Source organism: Pipistrellus hanaki (assembly GCF_964339955.1).
Source record: "Pipistrellus hanaki genome assembly, chromosome: 1".
Lineage (NCBI taxonomy): Eukaryota > Metazoa > Chordata > Mammalia > Chiroptera > Vespertilionidae > Pipistrellus > Pipistrellus hanaki.
Window position 1 is genome coordinate 80,633,212 of NC_140503.1, and position 19,010 is coordinate 80,652,221.

At 41.0% G+C, this 19,010-nt stretch overlaps 1 protein-coding gene across 8 annotated transcripts in view; it reads left to right on the top strand.

Annotated features, from left to right (window-relative positions):
* Positions 1-19,010, top strand: part of AKAP6 (A-kinase anchoring protein 6) — a 456,973-nt gene that overhangs the window by 232,714 nt on the left and 205,249 nt on the right. For 7 of the 8 annotated variants that reach the window (XM_084874316.1, XM_084874310.1, XM_084874311.1 and 4 more), the window contains 2 exons: positions 7,519-7,615; positions 8,740-8,906. In XM_084874316.1, the coding sequence (XP_084730442.1) occupies positions 7,519-7,615; positions 8,740-8,906 (264 nt within the window). The remainder of the gene's footprint in view (positions 1-7,518; positions 7,616-8,739; positions 8,907-19,010) is intronic. The other variant, XM_084874315.1, reaches the window with a different exon arrangement.

A 19,010-nucleotide genomic window follows, 5' to 3' on the forward strand; every position in this document is an offset into this window, starting at 1 on the left:
GAAATTTAGAGAACAAAGCAGGGCTGCCCTGGCTGGTTGGCTCAGTTGGTTGAGCTTCGTCCCATACACCAAAAGGTGGCAGGTTTGATTCCCAGCCGGGGCACGTACCTACTTTGTGGGTTTGATCCCTAATTGGGGCACATATGAGAGGCAAGTAATCAGTGTTTCTCACATCTATGTTTCTTGCTCTCTCTTTAAAAATCAATAAAAACATATCCTCAGGTGAGGAGAAAGAGAAGAAAGAAAGAAAGAAAGAAAGAAAGAAAGAAAGAAAGGAAGGAAGGAAGGAAGGAAGGAAGGAAGGAAGGAAGAAAGGAAGAAAGGAGGAAAGAAAGAAAGAAAGAAGGGAGGGTGGGAGGGAGGGAGGGAGGGAAGGAAGGAAGGAAGGAAGGAAGGAAGGAAGAAAGGAAGAAAGGAGGAAAGAAAGAAAGAAAGAAGGGAGGGTGGGAGGGAGGGAGGGAGGGAAGGAGGGAAGGAAGGAAGGAAGGAAGGAAGGAAGGAAGGAAGGAAGGAAGGAAGAAAGGAAGGAAAGGAAGAAAGAAAGAAAAGGAAGAAAGAAAAGAAAGAAAAGAAAGAAAAAGTAAAAGCATGGCTGAGCCAGGGGTAGGGGAGAAGGGCTTTACAGGCAGAGGTGCTGGCAGAACATGATCTTGGAGGAACAGGATGGCTGGTGTAAGCCAGAAACTTGAAGCAGCTCAGGCACATTTCAAGGCAGACATGGGGCCTGAGGAGCAGACTTGGCTCCTCAGACCCCATGTAAAGGGCCTGTAGGTCATGCTAGAGGCTGGGCCTTATTATTCAACCTTGGGAAGCCCTGGGAGGCTTTAAGAAGAGGAGCATCATTTTCAGAGTTGTTTTATAGACAGACCATTCTGTATACTAACTGTCTTTATTGGGCTATAACGATATGACAGGCTCTCTTCTACAGATATCAAGGCATTTCATCCTCACAGCAACTCTATGAAGCTGATGCTAGCATTTCTCCCTTTTATAGAGGGGAAAAACTGAATATTCAGTAATTTCTCAAAGTTGCACAATGGGTGAAGGAGGAGCCAGGATTTGAATCCAGGCTATCCATCTCCAGAGCCCATGCTTGTCACCAATGCTCTACACCATGCCGTAGCGCCTTGACACAATCCACTGGAACTCCCTGTTTGTAAAATGCACACCCCTCAACTACCCATTGGACTGTGAGGTCAGGGACTGTGTTTATCATGTTCACGCTACATTCTGCCAACCAAGGACAGTGTCTGTACTGTCATAGGCTTGTCACAAATAAGGAGTAAATGTAGTTTTGAGGGGTTATGACTGGAGGCTGCCAAAGTCAACCTGGCAAGGGATGAGGTTCTAAACCTGTGGCAATGTTAGCCAGTATGGAGGGGTGAGAATGGAGAGATACAACGGCAGGGCTTGGTGTTTGATCGATCAGATGTGTGGGTTTTGTTGGCATAGTCTTTCAATGTTTCTGACTTCCAACTCCTACCCTGGAAAGATGACTTGGCAAAGGAATCAGAAGCAGAGGGAAGCTCATACTGCTCTTCACAGAGCTCTTACATTCCTGGGAAGAAATGTTGTGGATTTAGGATGAGAAGTCAAAAGGGATAGTTAAAAATAGAATGAACACATCTGCCTGGGATTGTTGAGAGACAGAGCTGCCCTGGGGTAGATGGATGGTGAGATGGCCTTTGGGATTCTTCTGCCTTTGAAATTTTTCTGGTTCAGAATAAATAAAAATTCTCCCAAGCCACCTATTCTTAATTGCCTGGCTCAAAAGAAAACCGAAGCACCTAAGGACTGCTAAATATGGAGTCCAAATGCCTGGGGTGTAGGCGAGGAAACAGAAGCCTAGAAAGGCTACAGGATGCATCCAGGGGCACGCACTTACAGCAAAAGGGAGACCCTGATCACCAGCCTCTCAGTCCGTGCTGCCTCTTCCCTAAATCTCAGACAATAGCTTCTATGTTTTGGTGCCTCCCGTGGGCAGGCCCGGGGCTGGACAGTGCCACAGATCCAAAGAGAACCTGGTATCCGCATTGGGGAGCTCAGGGAGCTTCCACAATAAATGCCACCTGTCACCTACAAACGCTATGTAGTCCTGCTTACTACACAGAACATTTGGAAAACGGAGAAGATGAATTTAAAAGTTCTTAATGATTGTTGTTTAGGCCAACTCATTGCTAGGCACTGCTTCAATGGCTTTACAATCATTGTCTCTAATTCTTGCAACAACCTGGGAGTTAGACAGTATTATTTTCATTTTATGTTTCAGAAAGTTAAAGAGCTAAGAACTCACTCTATCAGATCAGACTCTGTTAACTCCAAGGCCTATCATGCACAATTAAAGCTAACATTTTGTTGAATTTCCCTACAGTCTTCTTTTTTTACACACTGGGACCATTCATTTGCATAGCTATAATTTTATCAGAGATGCAACTGAGACTTCATTTTTTTTTGCTTTTAATATATTCTATGCATTTCTCATGTGCTTTTATAATCTTCATTTTAATGGCTATATGTCTTATCAAGTTTTAGTAAACAAGGAAATCTTTACTAATAAAAATCTTTCAATTTCTGGTATATAAGGCATTTGTAAGGATGCAGTTTATATTTTGAGTACTATCTGACTATCCTCTACAGATAGCATTGGGGAGAGGAAAGAGGGACTGCTGGGCGTGGCACGGGGAGCTGGGTTCATGACTTTCTTTCCCACCCGGAGCCCCTGGGATTGAAGGAGGGTGCAGGGCACAGCTCAAAGGGGAGCCTCCATGGAGGTGGCCTGAGGCAGGTAGTAGGTGACTTCAATCCTCCGCTTTCCTGATCAAACATACATTCTCTCTCCCCCCTTATGAAAAAGCAAGTTTTCATTTTCCTAGGGTAGTGAAAATCTTTTGTGCGAAGAAAAAATGTCATTAAGTGCCTTATTCATCAGCATATATACTGTCTCTGTAAAATGACAGTGGGAGTAAAAGTTCATCAGTTCAATATGTCTTTCACTTTTGGAGACTCCTGACTAATAACCTCTGGTATTTATCATCAGAACAGCCAAAGAGCTAAAATCTGGCACATGCTGCTCTCAGGCACTGAAGAAAGCTTGAAAAGACAAAAGGTTTTTCTCCATTTTTCCTTCTTCCATTCATTTAGAAGAGAAAGCATATCTCTTTTTAATTAAAAAAAAATATGAGCATGCAGAAACATCTGGCCCATATTACCATATCAGTCTCCTAACTGGCCTCCTTGTCTCCAGTCTGCCTTTTAAAATCAACTCTACACAATAGCCAGAGAAATTTTTCTAGAATACAGACCTGCATCAGTCACTCACCCATGCTGGTGCATCTTCTTTCATGGCTCTTTGAGTTGAGTAACCGCAGATCCACCTGCCCTGCTTGCACCTGTCCTAGTCACACCAAGCTGCTGGTGGCCCCTGACTCCTGCTATAGTGAAGGCACCTTCGGGCCTGCATGCCAAAGGGGTACCACAGCACCTGCCCAGCACTTACCACACTCACATGTAGCCCACAGTCTTGTTTTTGCTTGGCCAGCATGATGCTTTAATTAAAAAAAAAATTAAATGTCATTAGGCATGGCATATCATTGTTTAGTTTGCTTAAGGCCCCACCACTCCCTGTTATACACCAAACCCTAATCACACATTTCCCCTTTGCTGGGTCCTATGAGGCTACTTGCTCTCATGTTTTGCCCAACAGACTACAAGCTGTATGTGCCAAAATTCGGTATTAATTTTGTATCTATGGGCTGGCAGAGACTGCTCAATAAATAGCTATGGTATTAATCCTTACTTTAAAAACAAAACAAAACAAAACAAAAACAACCCCAAAACTTAAAAAGCTTCAGGAACTCTTTTTAGCCTTTCTGTTCACAAACATTATAAAGCTCAGGGACCTCAATGGAGCAAGCAGATACTAGCAGTGTTCCATGGGGGTGATTTAAAGTCTGTGTTTGTGATATGATGCTGCTAAGCCTGGACCACTTTGAATCTTTAAGCCACTGAATGTGATTATGCTCATTCCCACTACTTCCTGTGCCAGGATATCCATATCTGTTATGATCCCTTATGAGAATTATTCTTCACATTTGTCATAGTTTTGTCCATCAAGGCATACATTTCCTTGGTTTCGTTTCATCTCCACATGACCTCCAAACTTCCATCAAACTGGGCTCTGCAGAAATTTGGATGGAATAGGATTTGAAATTTGGATGGAATAGGATTTATCTTCTTTGTAAGGTTTGATCATGATCCAAGTACAATCAGTGTGCTTACCACAATTTGGATCCTGCCCAGGAGTAAGTACCTAGATCTGGGCAAGCTGGCGAGGCTAGGCTGCAGTAATGGAAATATCCATTGGTCAACCACAGATATGCCATCTTGTTGATAATCTAGTCCTTTGTCTCTGTCACTGTATATCCCATCTCCTTATCATTCTCTTCTAGACATTCACTTACATGCTGCTGTAAAGATACTAAAAAAAGATGTGGTATCACACAGGACCCAGGCTACTCATATTTATGGAATTTCACATCATCAGTGACATAGGTCTGTGGTTTCTGTCTATGGCAATGCTGTTGCCATAAATTAAATCTCAAAAAAATGGCCTGCATTCTCTGGGAGTGCTATGGGTGTTTCAGAGGGACTGTATGCCATGAGGCACTGATGAGGAAATGTGTTAGAAGCTCAAGAATGGAAATGTGTCCAAGTGTCAAGTTCAAGGAAAATAAAAAGAAAACCCTTTTGTCTAAGCTTTCTTCCCTAGGGAAGAGGTGGGTGTAGAAGAGAAAGAGATTATTACAGAATCTTTTAGGAGCCAGAAATTTCATTGACAGTTTTGTTAATGTGCCTGCTTGGCTGCCTTCTCAGAGGCCCATTGTGAATTCCTTAACTGATAACATTAATGGTTAATGGGTGCACCTGAAAATCAAGCAATATTGTACCATTTGGATAATAGTTATATTAAATGGTTCTTTTCTACAGCATCAAGCTTATCAGCTTATTTTTTAAAAAATAATGAATACCTCATCTTTTTCCCATTTCTTAATCAAGCACTTCCGTATCATCTTGAGGCAGAACCAGATCCAGCTGCATATAGTCCATACTCTTGACCTGAATTATGTCAAATTATCCAATTTACTCACAGGTCCTTAGGTTCTGTTCTCCTCTGAAACATGGGCCTGACACACCCCTTCCCAAGCTCATGATCACCAGCCACTCAGCATAAGTCTGCTGTATGCAAATAGAATAAAAGAGAGCATGAGCTAACTTTACAGTCACGAGGAACTGTCTAGAATAGGTTTCTTCTTAGATGTTGGCACTGTGGAGTGGATCTCTAGTGTTTTTCTTTTTCTTGTCCCTTCTCCCTGAGATGCACATGTACCTCATTCTGCATGGCCTTACTTCAGAGTTGGGGCTTTCCACTGCAGGGGCAAAAAGTGAAAGCAGCCATGCTTAAGCTATAAAACAATAGATACTTCATTTTTCATATCCTATGGATTGACCAGAAGCATCAGGCTTCCCATACATTGCCAAACTTTATTTTCTTTAACCAAGTATCTATAACTGAAAGAGGAAAATACAAGAAACAGTGAACAACCTTTGGGGAAACCCAATACTGTCTCTGTCATATTTGGCTGAAACTTTGCTATTCTTAATTTCTCTAGTCAGATGAATTTTTGAGAATTTTTTTTTGTCAAAATTTTTATTTTTATACTTCAAGGCCTAATCTGCCTGGCCCTCTCTCCTTCATTTGCAACTTCTTTTGATTTAAAAAATATATAATTTATTGATTTTACAGGGAGGAAGAAAGAGGGATAGAGAGTTAGAAACATCGGTCAGCTGCCTCCTATACAACTCCCACTGGGAATGTGCCTGCAACCAAGTACATGCCCTTGACCAGAATTGAACCTGGCACCCTTCAGTCCGCAGGCTGATGCTCTATCCACTGAACCAAACCAGTTAGGGCTGAGTTTTGATGCCTTTTTTCTTCTGAGATTTAAAAAGACTTCTATTTTCCACTAAAAACAGGAGAGCCCAGACTTACCACTACATATCCTTCTCCTGTAACACGGCAGGTGCCCTTTGATGCCAGGGGCCATGCTTTATATCCATTTAATTGCTATTACCTGCCATGGCATACAGAATAGGACAATACATGGTTTATAAGTGAATGAATGAATACCAAATTTCATAATCATGGTCGTTTAACCTCTTTTGTCCAAATTTTATTCCAACTGGGACTGTACCATCTTGAACTTCTGCAAATATTCTTAATACTATTGGTAAGTTCAGTACAATGCACACAGCTATGGCTCAGTGTTTAGTGGGAGCAAAATATGTTGTATATTTTGAAGCCATATCACAGAGAAGCCAAAATTTGGCATGCAATATTTCAGAATTCATGCTCATTCCAATTAGTCAAGTGAAGGAGTACATTTTTATCCTGAAGACTAACCATTGGTTGAACAGATTGGTTACTATAATTACTCTCTATTGAACCTCCTGTGGTTGGAACCTCTTACAACATTCCAGAGATGGAAAAATATTTGGAAAACCATCTGTGTTTCTCGAAATATTGAAATGGAAACCTTCACCTTCACAGAGTGCTACTCACACAGTTCAACAGATACCCATTATTCCCACAAACATTTATCAAACATTTCATATGTGACATGAGTTGGAGATAAATGTGAAACTGGCAAGTCTTACAAATTGCTTATAAGTTGGTAGCCAAGTACAGAAATAAAACAGAATACAGTCTGATAAAGTCTACAACAGAAGCAGGTAACAGAGAGAGGGGGTAATTAACTCCATGTCAGGGTTAGGGAAGGCTTCCTGAAAGAAGTGGCTCTGAGTTGGAATTGAGCCCTGACATCAGGTTTTCTTTTTTGGATGACTATCATGAGTGAAAAATGCCCCTGATATACTTGATTTATTCACTTATAAAGCACTAATACATTATAAGACATAAACACTCAAAAATCAAAGCTATGGAAAACGTTCAACTCCTTAATATAGCACCCTAACCCACCTCTATACTCTATGGTTTGCATATCTGAGAAACAGAGCTGAATATCTACTATATGAATGGAGTTATATATGTGCACATAAGGCTAATAAATTTATGCTGCCAAATTTTTATGGTTTCATAAATAGTGCTATTACTAACATTTTTAAAAAGTGAGAAAAAAAGAATTCATGTGTGCTAGTAGGAATTCAGTGTGTTTTGTAGAATACTGCTACCCTTGATATAGCCTATGGGATGTGACTTTTCATAAAAACCCAATGAACTTCTAGATTTGTCAGCTGTTCCAAACAGATGCACTCTGCTAATCTAATGGAAACATTCTGAGCCCAGATCCCAAATATCAATAGCTTTAGTATTGCAAATTAGTTTGCCTATTGAGTCACTTGGACTCTGTAGTTCCTGATAAAAAGTAGCAAGTCATTTTGTAGGGATGTTGCATGTAAACTGCCCTCCCAGGATTTGATGCTTATCTTTCCCCTTTACAGAGTTTTAAGTTGAATGTAGACAGTCACTGTGCTCTCAAGGAAGCTGTGGAGGAGGAAGGACACCAGCTTCTCGAGCTTATTGCATCTCACAAAGCAGGTAAATCCTCCTGAAATAGGGCAAGTCTTTATGTCTCCGGACTATTAAGAATGAAGAAGCATTGCTGTAAATTACTGCATATATTCACCTCCTTATGTATTATTAATATTTACATTATCAGATTGACCTTCAAGATTTATAAATGTTTCATATACTGCATACAATGCTGTGATACTTATAAGATGAAATACTGCCTCCAAATGGTCTGTTCATTTGATTTTGGGCTTGCTGTTCGCCTGAGTTTCAGTTGAAATCACATTTCTGGAAACTTCGCATTGACATGCTTTTTTGATGTAGGTGCTCTGGAAATAACCTTAAGATAATGAATGGGAATTGTGCATTTAGTTATGATGCATATGCATCAAGGTACTTATAGATATCATTACAGATACAAAGCTGGCAGGCTAGAGATATCTGATTATTTCCCTGCCAATTCACACACACGAATGTCTTGCATGTTCCTTGTTGGTCATTGTATTAGCAGAGTTTTGGCCTTCTACCAATTCTTACCCCAGTCTAAATGTATTCATGAGGAACAGATTATAAATAAAAAATAGTTTTGTCATTTGGTTGTACTTATCCTGGTAGTAAAAGACCGTAAGACAGGATGAATTACAATTTGGCTCTGGCTTTGAGCTTACCACAGCTAAATAAGAAAAGAGCAGCATTAATCGGATGCGCTAACGCTAAAGACGGCTTTCTTAATTCTGGCCCATTTACTGCATTTCTCATCAAATTAACTTTACCTATTTCCATACATCTTTCTGATCATTATTGCATCTCCACATAGATACACTCAGGAACTTTTATTTAGATTGTGAAGCTATAGTTAATAATTTTTATACATTGTGATTTTTGTTCCACATGCAATTTTTTTAGTCCCAGTCAATCCCAAACCATGAATCTATATGGTAATACAACTTTTTTGTGTCCTTATGCCTTATGTCAAGTCAAAAATTCCCAGTCTCTATTCCAAGAGACAAATGCTAGTTGTGGCAGGTGAGGGGAATGGTTATTAAAAATGACGCTGATTGTTTGAAATAACCACCTAATTTACTAAATAAGTAATAATAGGGTATAAATGCAGTCAAGTCCGTGACTTGTGCTCTCCCCTTCCTTTGGAGAAGGACTAAAGGACATGCTGCGGATGATTGCGAGTCAGTGGAAGGAGCTGCAGAGGCAAATCAAACGGCAGCACAGCTGGATTCTCAGGGCTCTGGAAACCATCAAAGCTGAGATTCTGGCCACTGATGTGTCTGTGGAGGGTGAGGAAGGGACTGGAAGCCCCAAGGTAAGTAGCTTGAAGTTTGCCTTATTTCCTCTTATTTCTCTCTTCTTTTGAACAGGGCACTACTGAAGTTTTCTTTCCAGCCCCAAGGCTTTTCTTTTCTATTGTGCAAACTTTATATATCTCTATATAGAGAGGGATATAGGTAAACAAAATGAAATAGCTTACTTTAAACAATAAAAAAGGAAGCCCACAACTCCCAGGTTTTCTAGGAGCAGGTCCTTCTGTGGACAGCGCCAGGTCAGGAGGGGGCAGCACTTTGGGGGTGGGTGAAAGGGGGGCATAAAACATTTAGTAAACAAAACATAAAGCATCTTAAACATGAATAATCAGAATGGTTTTAAATTGTTTTGTTGCAACTATAAATCACTATAATCAGTGCAATCACTCAGCTCTGACATCCATTAGCCGCTTGGTTACAGCAAATTAACAAAGAAGAGAGAAAGTGATTCATTATCTCATTCCTGTTAATGACTATCAGATGCATTGCCTAATTAGGGGATGGTCATTGTAGTGGGAAGAAGGTCATATGCTTTGCTACAAATCTTTCTGCTCTGAGTGTAAGTCCTCCATAATGGCGCATGCACCGAATACAACAAGTACTTTAAGATCAAGTATTGATGTGTTTTGGTTATCCATTTCAGAGTTACAAAATAGCTCTTAAAGCCTATGCAATTAAACTTTATTTTGTTTTATTTTATTTTTATGAGGCACCTTTTAAAGCCATGCTCTAAGGATATCTTCGGACTCTTGATGTAGAAAGTCATTTTATTAATTTGACATTTTCATGTAATTTCTCTCTTCTTCTCTATTTGTTCTTTTGTGGAAGTAAATGCAAAAAGCCAGTTTCATAACAGACTCAGCATCAGAACATATTGTAACCCAGGGGAAAACAAGTTTAAGGGTTCAGAGTTTCATTCCTGGCACGGACAAAGTCATTAATTAAATCGTCATCCAATCATTTATTCAGCATCCATGCGGTTGGAATTGTGCTAATCGTGCACCAGGCGAGTTAAACAAACCCTCTGCCCTCTTCGACTCCCCTTCTTAAGTGCAGGCAGAGGAAAAACCCAGCCTGCCCTGGGACGGTGAGACCATCCGTCCAGTGGAGAGTTCAGACAATTTATGGCTTTGGAACCTCAAACAACAACCTTTAAGTTATTTGTTGGAAGCAGATAGGATGATGAGCCAGTTCCTCTTGAAGAAGGTTCCATGGAGGAGGTCACATTTCAGGAAATACGTGAAGGAAGGAAGAGGGGTGGTGTGGCTCACCAGCACACATTTCTAAGAAGGGATGTGATGAAAGGATCGAAGCTGGAACTCATCACGTGGCTGGGAGAGCGGAGTCAGCAGACTCCTCGGGCAGAAGGGGGGTCGCTCCTCTGGGGCACAGGCTGCAGGGAGAGCTCCACTGGACGGATGCTTCACCTGCGCGGTGGCGAGGAGATAGGGCACAATGAAAAGCTCCATCATGTTTTGTTTTCAATATATTTTTATTGATTTCAGTGAGGAAGGGACAGGGAGCAAGAGATAGAAACATCAATGATGAGAGAGAGTCATTGAATGGCTGCCTCCTGCACGCCACCTACTGGGGATCAAGCCCACAACCCAGGCATGTGCCCTTGACTGGAATCAAACCCTGCACCCTTCAGTCCACAGGCCAACACTCTATCCACTGAGCCAAACCAGCGAGGACAAAACTCTGTTATGTTTTATTTACTTAACAAAAATTTATTGAGTGCTTACTTTTTAAAAGCCTTCCGCATGCCAAACACTGTTTTATAGCACTTCTGTGCATTTTCTCCTTTCATTCTCACACACGCCTCTGAGGTAGACCTTTTATGGTGAAAACAGAGGCCCAGACAAGTTAAGTAACCTGCTCAAGATCACACAGGTGCTAAGTAGCAGAACTGGGATTTGGATCGGATGCCTTTGGCCGCAGAGCCCGTTTCCGTGGCCACCTGGACCACTGCCTCTCACCGGCACTGCACAGGGCAGGGCCTGGGGATGGGCAGCCTCAGAACCGGTCTCGTGGGGCTGAGGGCAGGTGGAGATGCAGACGCATTAGACTGAGATGTGATGTGACGGAAAAGGGAGCACCCGGGCCTCGGGCTGGGAGCAGTGATTTCGATGAGGACACCAGGGAAGGCCTCTTTCAGGAGACGGCCCAGTGTGAGCAGGCCAGGAGATTAGGAGAGCGGAGGAGGTGCAGGGTCAGCAAGGGCAAGGGCTTTTGGGGGGAACGACGGCACTGATTTTCAGCATAGGACGTGCTCTTGGCTGCGGTGTAGAGTGCGGCGGGTCGGGGTGAGCGGGGCGCAGAAGTGGGACCGCGGAGGTGGTGCAATCACCAAATTTGGGAAGGACCTGGGCTGAAATGAACAGCTCTGTTCACCAGGGCCGGTTTGAATCTGACACTTTGAAATTAGCTCATTTTGGAGGGAAGTAATAACCCAATAAGGAGAAAGTATGTATTATCAATAGCGAGACAATACCAGCATTTCTTAGAGAGAGGACCACCTGCCTGGGCCCTGCCTCAGGTGGGCCAGCACCTCCTGGGTGGGGCCCCAGAATCGCATTCCACAGCTCCTGGGAACCTCTGTCTGCAAAGACCTGTTCCTGCAGGGGTGCCTGATTCTCCCACAACCCGGATTTTCACACAACACCAAAGAGGTAACCATTTAAACATTAAGAGGAAAAATAAACACAGCCAATTCCTGATGCTTTGGGTGCTACACAAACAACAACAATGAAAACCTTCTCTATCTGAAATGTCCCTCAAGTGAAAATGTCTTCCTCGAGTCTCGTCCGTTTATAAAGCATGACTCATGTTTTTCTTGTTAATGGTATTTCTGTTCCAAAGCACCTCATGTCACACTGTGCACACAGCACATCTCAAAGCCGCTGTGGGGAGGGCTGCTGTGGGTGTCAGGACGCAGGACCTGAGGGAGGTGCTAAGGACTTAAGACATGGCCATGGCAGAGCCAGCAAACCCCAGGCCTGCTTCCTCCAAACTGTTTTATTTATTTATTTTTTTCATCCCCAGTCTGTGCGAGTTTTTTCTGGCCAAGTGAACTCGTCCATAGTCCAAGGAGAAAGTGAAATCAATTTTAAGACAAAGAAAATGTGTTTCTAAATTTCAGCTTAGGAAACTATGGAGATGTCAGGACTATCATTCTTTTTATTTGTTTAATGTTTATGAACCACTTCCCTTAGTCCCTCAGGCAAACACAAAGAATAATAGGAGAAGCTCAGACTCTGAAATCAGGCTGCCTGGGTTCAACTTCCAATGCTTACAGGCTATGTGTCTGTGGGAAAATGACTTACTTCCTGGTGCCTCAGTTTCCTCATGTGTAAAATGGAGGTACTGCTGATGTCTACCTCAAAGGGTTGTGATGTACATGAAAGAGCTGACATATCCAAAGTGCTTAGAACAGTGCCCAGAACACAGTAAGTCCGAGGTAAATGTACCAGCCTTCATATTTAGCTGTGGCAACAACAGACAAATAATTATAATATAATCGGATCAGTGCTTTAGTAGAGGTAGGTACAAAGCTCTATGAGTATACAGAGAAGGAAATAATCAACCTGACTTGGGGATATTAAGGATTTGCAGGGGAGTTATGTTTTAAATGGCAGTGTGGGGTGGTGGGGTGGGGGAGGAGGTGGGAAGGGCAAGAGGCCAGAGTGAAATGCAGAGATTCGAGGCATAAAAAACGTGGTGTGGCTAGAACCCGGAATCCTGTGGACGATGGCTCACAGTGTGAGAAAAAAATGACCTTTAATGATCAGTGGTTTGTGCAATAATTTCTCTTATGTCTCCAAATGAGACTAGCTAAGCCAAAGCGAGACCCCTGTACAGAATACATGAAATAGGTACTGTTTAAACAGAAATGTTTTTGCCATTGTGCACTAAATACTAGTAGAGCAAGCTTAAATAGGTTACCCTGAAGTCCTCCCAGACTGAAAGCTGGATTCGACTTGTCATCTATCATGTCAGTCCTTTTTCCATGACTGACCTTGCACAGGTCATCTATGAATTGTGCCAGGAAATGCATCCCCAAGCATAGCGGTTATGATCCTCTATTTCATCTGAGACCTTAAAGAGGAACTAAAATTAAAACATAATAAAAAATAACTCCAGATTCATCTTGGGTTTACTTCAGAAGCTACTGGGAACTTGAGAAGCATAATAGAAAATCTAAGGAATATATCTAGGGGGTATTTTTCTTTTTTACCTTGTTTGAGAGACTGTAGTAAAGGACTTGGTCTTAGAAATCTTGTAAAGAAGGAAGATAGGGGGAAATTCAAAGACTCTGGGAAACGTCTCCCCCAGGAATCAGCAGCATACTTTATTTGTTGTATTTCATTTTTTTAAAAAAGTGTTTCCCCAAGACTGGGAGATCTTTTATGCATGGAAATAGAGAACAGAACTCACCAATTCTAGAAATAGAGCTTCAGCACTCTATCCAAGAATTGAAAATGTGCTTGTAATTGTACGTTTTACTTTATATTGATGAAAGTTTATCACCTTAAACTAGGTTTTTAATATGTTAGATTTTAAATATGTATAGACAAAGGGATTTCAAAACACAGTGAATAACTCTTAGCAATGGCTACATGCTCATTGTGATCTTTTAAGGAAAAAAAAAAAAACCCACAAAAATCCTGAAAGCAAAATGCTTTCTTAGCCTTTGCACATTGGCTCTTTATATTGTTCTTTCCTTCATATCTTTACTTTTCACCTGTGCAGCACACATCATTACAGATACCTTAGAATGGAGGCTGGGATTTCCCCACATAACATCACTGAAAGCTCAGGGCAGTGGTACCTTTGTCCTCTTTAAAGGAACAGATGAATTTCCAAAACAAAGACTATTTGAAAATTTTATTGTAAATTCAGAGGACTTTGCAGCTACTAGAGGGTGATATAGCCTACATTCCAATCAACATCTTCGTTTCCTCAGTGAAAGGAGACAAAGGGTTAGCTGGTTTGAACTCTAGGGTTGAGTATATTTTATCTGCTTTCTTTGAGATTCTTAGATTGAAGTTCTTACTTCTTTAGAAATGGACATTAAACTGTGAAGGTCATCAGCATTATCTGTTCAATAATAGAACAAGAGCAAGTTTAAGGACATTTCTTAAACATGTTTGCTCAGCCCTACCAAGGGATGCATGCATGTCCTCCAACTTGGGTATGTCGCTGACCACCTGGCCTCTCTCGAGATGTCAGGAGAGGACCAGTCTAATGTTAAGGTATATTTTTGTTTATCAGACAGCCAAGCCATGGGATACTAGTTTTTATGCTAAAGAATTATAGGCAGCCTGGCCAGAATGGCTCAGTGGTTGAGCATCAACATATGAACCAGGAGGTCATGGTTTGATTCCTGGTCAGGGCATAAGCCTGGGTTGCAGGCTCAATCCCCAGTGTGGGGTGTGTAGGAGGCAGCCAATTAATGATTCTCTTTCATCATTGATATCTCTGTCTCCCTATCCCTTTCTCCCTGAAATCAATAAAATTACATATCTATATATATAAAAGCCTAAGTGACCCTTACGATCAGATGACAGGAAGACTGGCTGGTAGCTATGGTGTGCACTGACCACCAAGGGGAAGATGCTCAACACAGGAGCTGCCCCCTGGTGGTCAGTGTGCTCCCACAGCCAACCTCCCATGGCTGGCCGACCTCCCTCAGTCCCTCTCCCTGGCCATCGGTCCTGATTTGCCCAGGTCACCAGCCAGGCTGAGAAAACTCAACCCGTGCACAAATTCATGCATCAGGCCTCTAGTGTGTGTGTGTGTGTGTGTGTGTGTGTGTGTGTGTGAAGAATTACAGGTAGCTTTCTTTAACTGAAGGGAGAGAAAGAAGCCGATTTGGGGAACAGCATTGTAAGGTATTTTATCTGCCTCTTGGATAATAGTACAGCTGGATATTATTATCCTGCAACGGAATTTGATTCTGATTCTTCCAAAGCTTTGGTGAGACTAGGCATTGTCTCTGCATTCTTTGCTTTATTGGCTCAAAAGCTAATGTAGTTAGCATATTTTTAAATATAGGATCTTCAGAAACAGCATTAAGGTGGAAAATAGGAATCATACCTATGTGTTCTTTGTCTGACATGCATAGACCCATACATGTATAAAAAGTATTCTACTTTACTCTCTTTCTCATGTTAAAATAAAAAAAAGCGCTCAAGTATATGTTGTCAAAGGAACCAGAAATGATATAGTAAGATTAAATCATGCCTAAAGTCGTAGAAAGAAAGACAGCAGGCAAAGGCCTGGCCATTATTTATTGAGTGCTGACAGAGAGCTCAGCCCAGTGCTGGATCAGACATAAGGGGAGACATGCTTTTCTGCTCAGTGGTCTTATCATCTCGGTGTAAGCACACAGTGTAACATTTCGCCTAATGTAGATTGCACTATCTTAGATCTGGAATAATAGATCACCTAAGATTCAGATCATCTTAATTAGGATGTTGGCAGATTGAAATGGAATGGGGTTCTTGATGCAAGCAAATGAGTAGTAAATACATTACTAATTCCACCTCTTCTGTGCAGAATTCTAACGGAAAGGCAGTATTCGACCCAGTTCGTTCCTGTTGAACTAGATAAACATGGTCCTGGGATGCAGTACCTAGGGAGAGTCCTTCTTCACTGTGGATTCTTTTTTTTCTTCTTTTTTTTGTTATCAGAAGGGCAACTTTTCTTCAAAAGTGTTTTTGAAAGAAGAAACAAAAGTGAGTTATTTCTCTGAAGAAATTCATGATATAATGGAATAAAAAAATAGTTTCTCTACTCTCCTTGAGGCAGTTAAATTTGCATATTATCAGATATATGGGTGAATCCAAGATGAGGAATCATTTTAATAGTCTGACACTCTAATGGGGTGACTGAAAAAGTGATTGAGATGATAAAATATTATTAGGTCAAAGGACACTTAATGGTTAGCATTTTCATGGTCTATATGACGTAAAGACCAGAGCTTATCTTGAATTTTCACACTGTTCTTCCCATTGCTGGTGGCCTTGAGGGTAGGTAGAAATATTTGGCTCAGCAAGAATCTGGGAGCGAAATTCTTTGGTGTCTCTAATCAACACGGGGATGGTATTGACCTTAGTAGGTATGTAGCCTATTTTTTTCCCCCTTATTTAGTCAAAGAGTGCCTAACCTCTGAATCTATAATACCTAGAGTTGCAAAGAAGCACTGTTTTGGATGCAAAGGTACATTCTCTTTTATTAGAATTCCCATTTTAAACACCTACCTGTTTTAAAGATGATATATAGTTCACACATTAGAAGGACTTTTTGATATGTAGTGGAGTTCAACATTAAAAAAATGTCTATAAGTGTTTCCGTACAAAACGGAAGGCAAGATACAGAATTGCTTCTTTAAAAACACTTTGAATTTAATAAGTAAAATTTTTGAAAGTGTGAAACAATTACCTCAGTGTGTGATTTACACATTTTCCCTGGAATGTGTTGTTTCTGGCAGCAGAGCGGGCCAAGCGAGGGACAGCCCTGCTAAAGGGATTACTTTGCTCTGGCTCTCGTGTTTATTGAGTCACCTAGGACTTCTCATAAAGCAGCAGCTTTCAAATGTACACACACCTGCACTCAGCACCCTGAATACTCCCAGTGCTTGCTTAACTGTTCTCATACCCGTAGTGTCTCTCCCTCAGTTGAGGTAAAAAAGCACTGAGCTGTCCACATTCTGCTTTTTCCTTTTTAATTGGTATATAGCCATCTATGTGGTTCTGATGCTAACGGAGATGGAGATATTTTTCAGTGAACTGTAGTGCTCTTGGCCACCAAGACTCACAGAACATTGTCAGTATTGCCTTCTAATGTGCCTCAATGAGGCGAATGCCTCTCGGGAAACATTAGATTGGAGGTCTGCTGTGCCAGAACCCAGGGATAGGATTGCCTCACTGCAACTTCAATGCCATTTTGCATTGGGTTGGGGTGTTGGCTTCTCATTGTTATACAGCTGACCCTTCAACAACTTGGGTTTGAACTGTTTAGGTTCACATACATGCAGATATTTTTTCAATAAATAGTACGCTACTATATTTTCTCTTCCTTGTGGTTTTCTTTCTTTTTTAAAGAATAGTTTATTGGTGTTTTTGTTTTTTTTTTCCAAGAGAGAAAGGGAGAAGGAAAAGGAGAAGGTAAGGTTGGAGGAGAGAGTGAGAGCAAGAGCGAGAGATATGAGAGATGAGAGATGAGAGATGAGAGCTCAACTGTGATCAGCTGCCTCCTCCACACCCTCCTGCACAGCCCCCAACCAAGACATGTGTCCTTGACCAGAATCAAACCAGCAACCTCCTGGTGCACCAGACAATGCCCAACCAACTGGCCAGGGTTTCCTTATGGTTTTCTTATTGTCGTTTTCTTTCCTCTAGTTTATTTTATTGTAAGAATACAGTACATAATACATATAACATACAAAATATAGTATGTTAACAGACTGTTTATGTTATCAGTAAGGCTTCTGGTAAAGTAGACTATTACTAGTTAAGTAGGAGACAAAGTTATACATGGATTTTTCACTGTGCAGGTATGGGGAGGTGTCCACGCCCCTGAGTTGTTCAAGGGTCAATTGATCTTACTAGCAGTCATACCTCCTGTTATTATTTTCACTTTACTGATTGCAACACTTGGGCTTCAAACACATGATAGATACTCAGGCTTATTCAGAGTCTTTTTAAAAAACCTTACTTAATAGTAAATGCCGAACTCCTTACTCTATCTTATGATTCCACCTGCTTAGTCAAGATTCAAGCCACTGTTTCATGTCATAAATGTTCTAATTAATTCATCATCTTCCAAATGCATTTCCCCATTTCTTTTTTCTTTTCTGTTTTCTGGGATTTTTCCATTCTATTTATATATACTGGTCTTATCTATCTTAAAATCAATAAATATTAAATATATAAGTACACTGATTTCATAGCTCTGGAGATAATACTGTACCTCTCATTGCGCATTGCCCAGGAGGGACACAGATACACATACATAATTCTAAATTAAGTCAGTCTGTGTGGTAAATACTATAATAATATAGATCAGAGATAGGGATATTGAGGGAGGGACATTCTTTCAATGTGAAGGAGTCTGGGAAGGCTCTTCCCCATGCCCCAAGAGCAGATGGATTTTTGTGGAGGTCTCTAATGTTCTGATAAATTAGAGGAATATATGAGAGGAAGAGCATTCCCGGCAGAGGAAATAACATGGTTAGAAATATGGAAAAGGGAACCTAGGAGGAACATTTAGAAAATGGGAACAGTAATAGTTGGTGTCTTTTGATTATGGGGTGTCCATGAGTTTGTGGGAAAGGTGAGGACCTACTGGAAAATAAAGCCTGAAAATCTTTGAGCTTCATACTGGAGAGCTTTGAATAGCAGCTGAAGCATTTGTGTTTTACTAGTTGCCATCAGTGTTTTTAACTATTGGATTTAGCCATAGAAAACAGATGGAAAGTGGGATGAGAGAGGAAGAACTGACAGTGAATTGAGAAACTATTAGGTCTAGTAATAATTAATGTCGTTTTCTAATACTTTTTTAAATCGAATTTATTTAAACAATACAACAAAATTTAATCAACAATATAGTTGCCGTTGTTTTCTACTACTTGTGCCCAACACTCAGGAAGCATTTTAATCCCTCTGTTGTAAAATTCTTGTGATTTTGATGCAAAAAATTCGGTCAATGCATTTTTGAGGCATTCTTCATTATTAAATTTTTTTCCAAGAAGAAAGTTTTGCAAAGAACGAAACAAATGGTAATTGGAAGGGGCAATATCAGGAGAATATGCAGGTTGAGGGAGAACTTCCCATTCCAACTGGCGCAGTTTTTCAGCAGTGATTCTTGCAGTATGCGGTCTTGCGTTATCATGGTGAAGAATTACTCCCTTCCGATTAATCAGCGCGGGTTCTTTTTCTCTTAAAGCTTGGGCTAACCTTTCCAATTGGGCACTATACACTGCACTTGTAATGGTTTGGTTAGATGGTAAAAGTTCATAATGAAGAATTCCTTTAAAATTCCACCAAACACACAACATCACTTTTTTCGCATGCAAGTCAGGTTTTGGCGTGGGCTGCGGA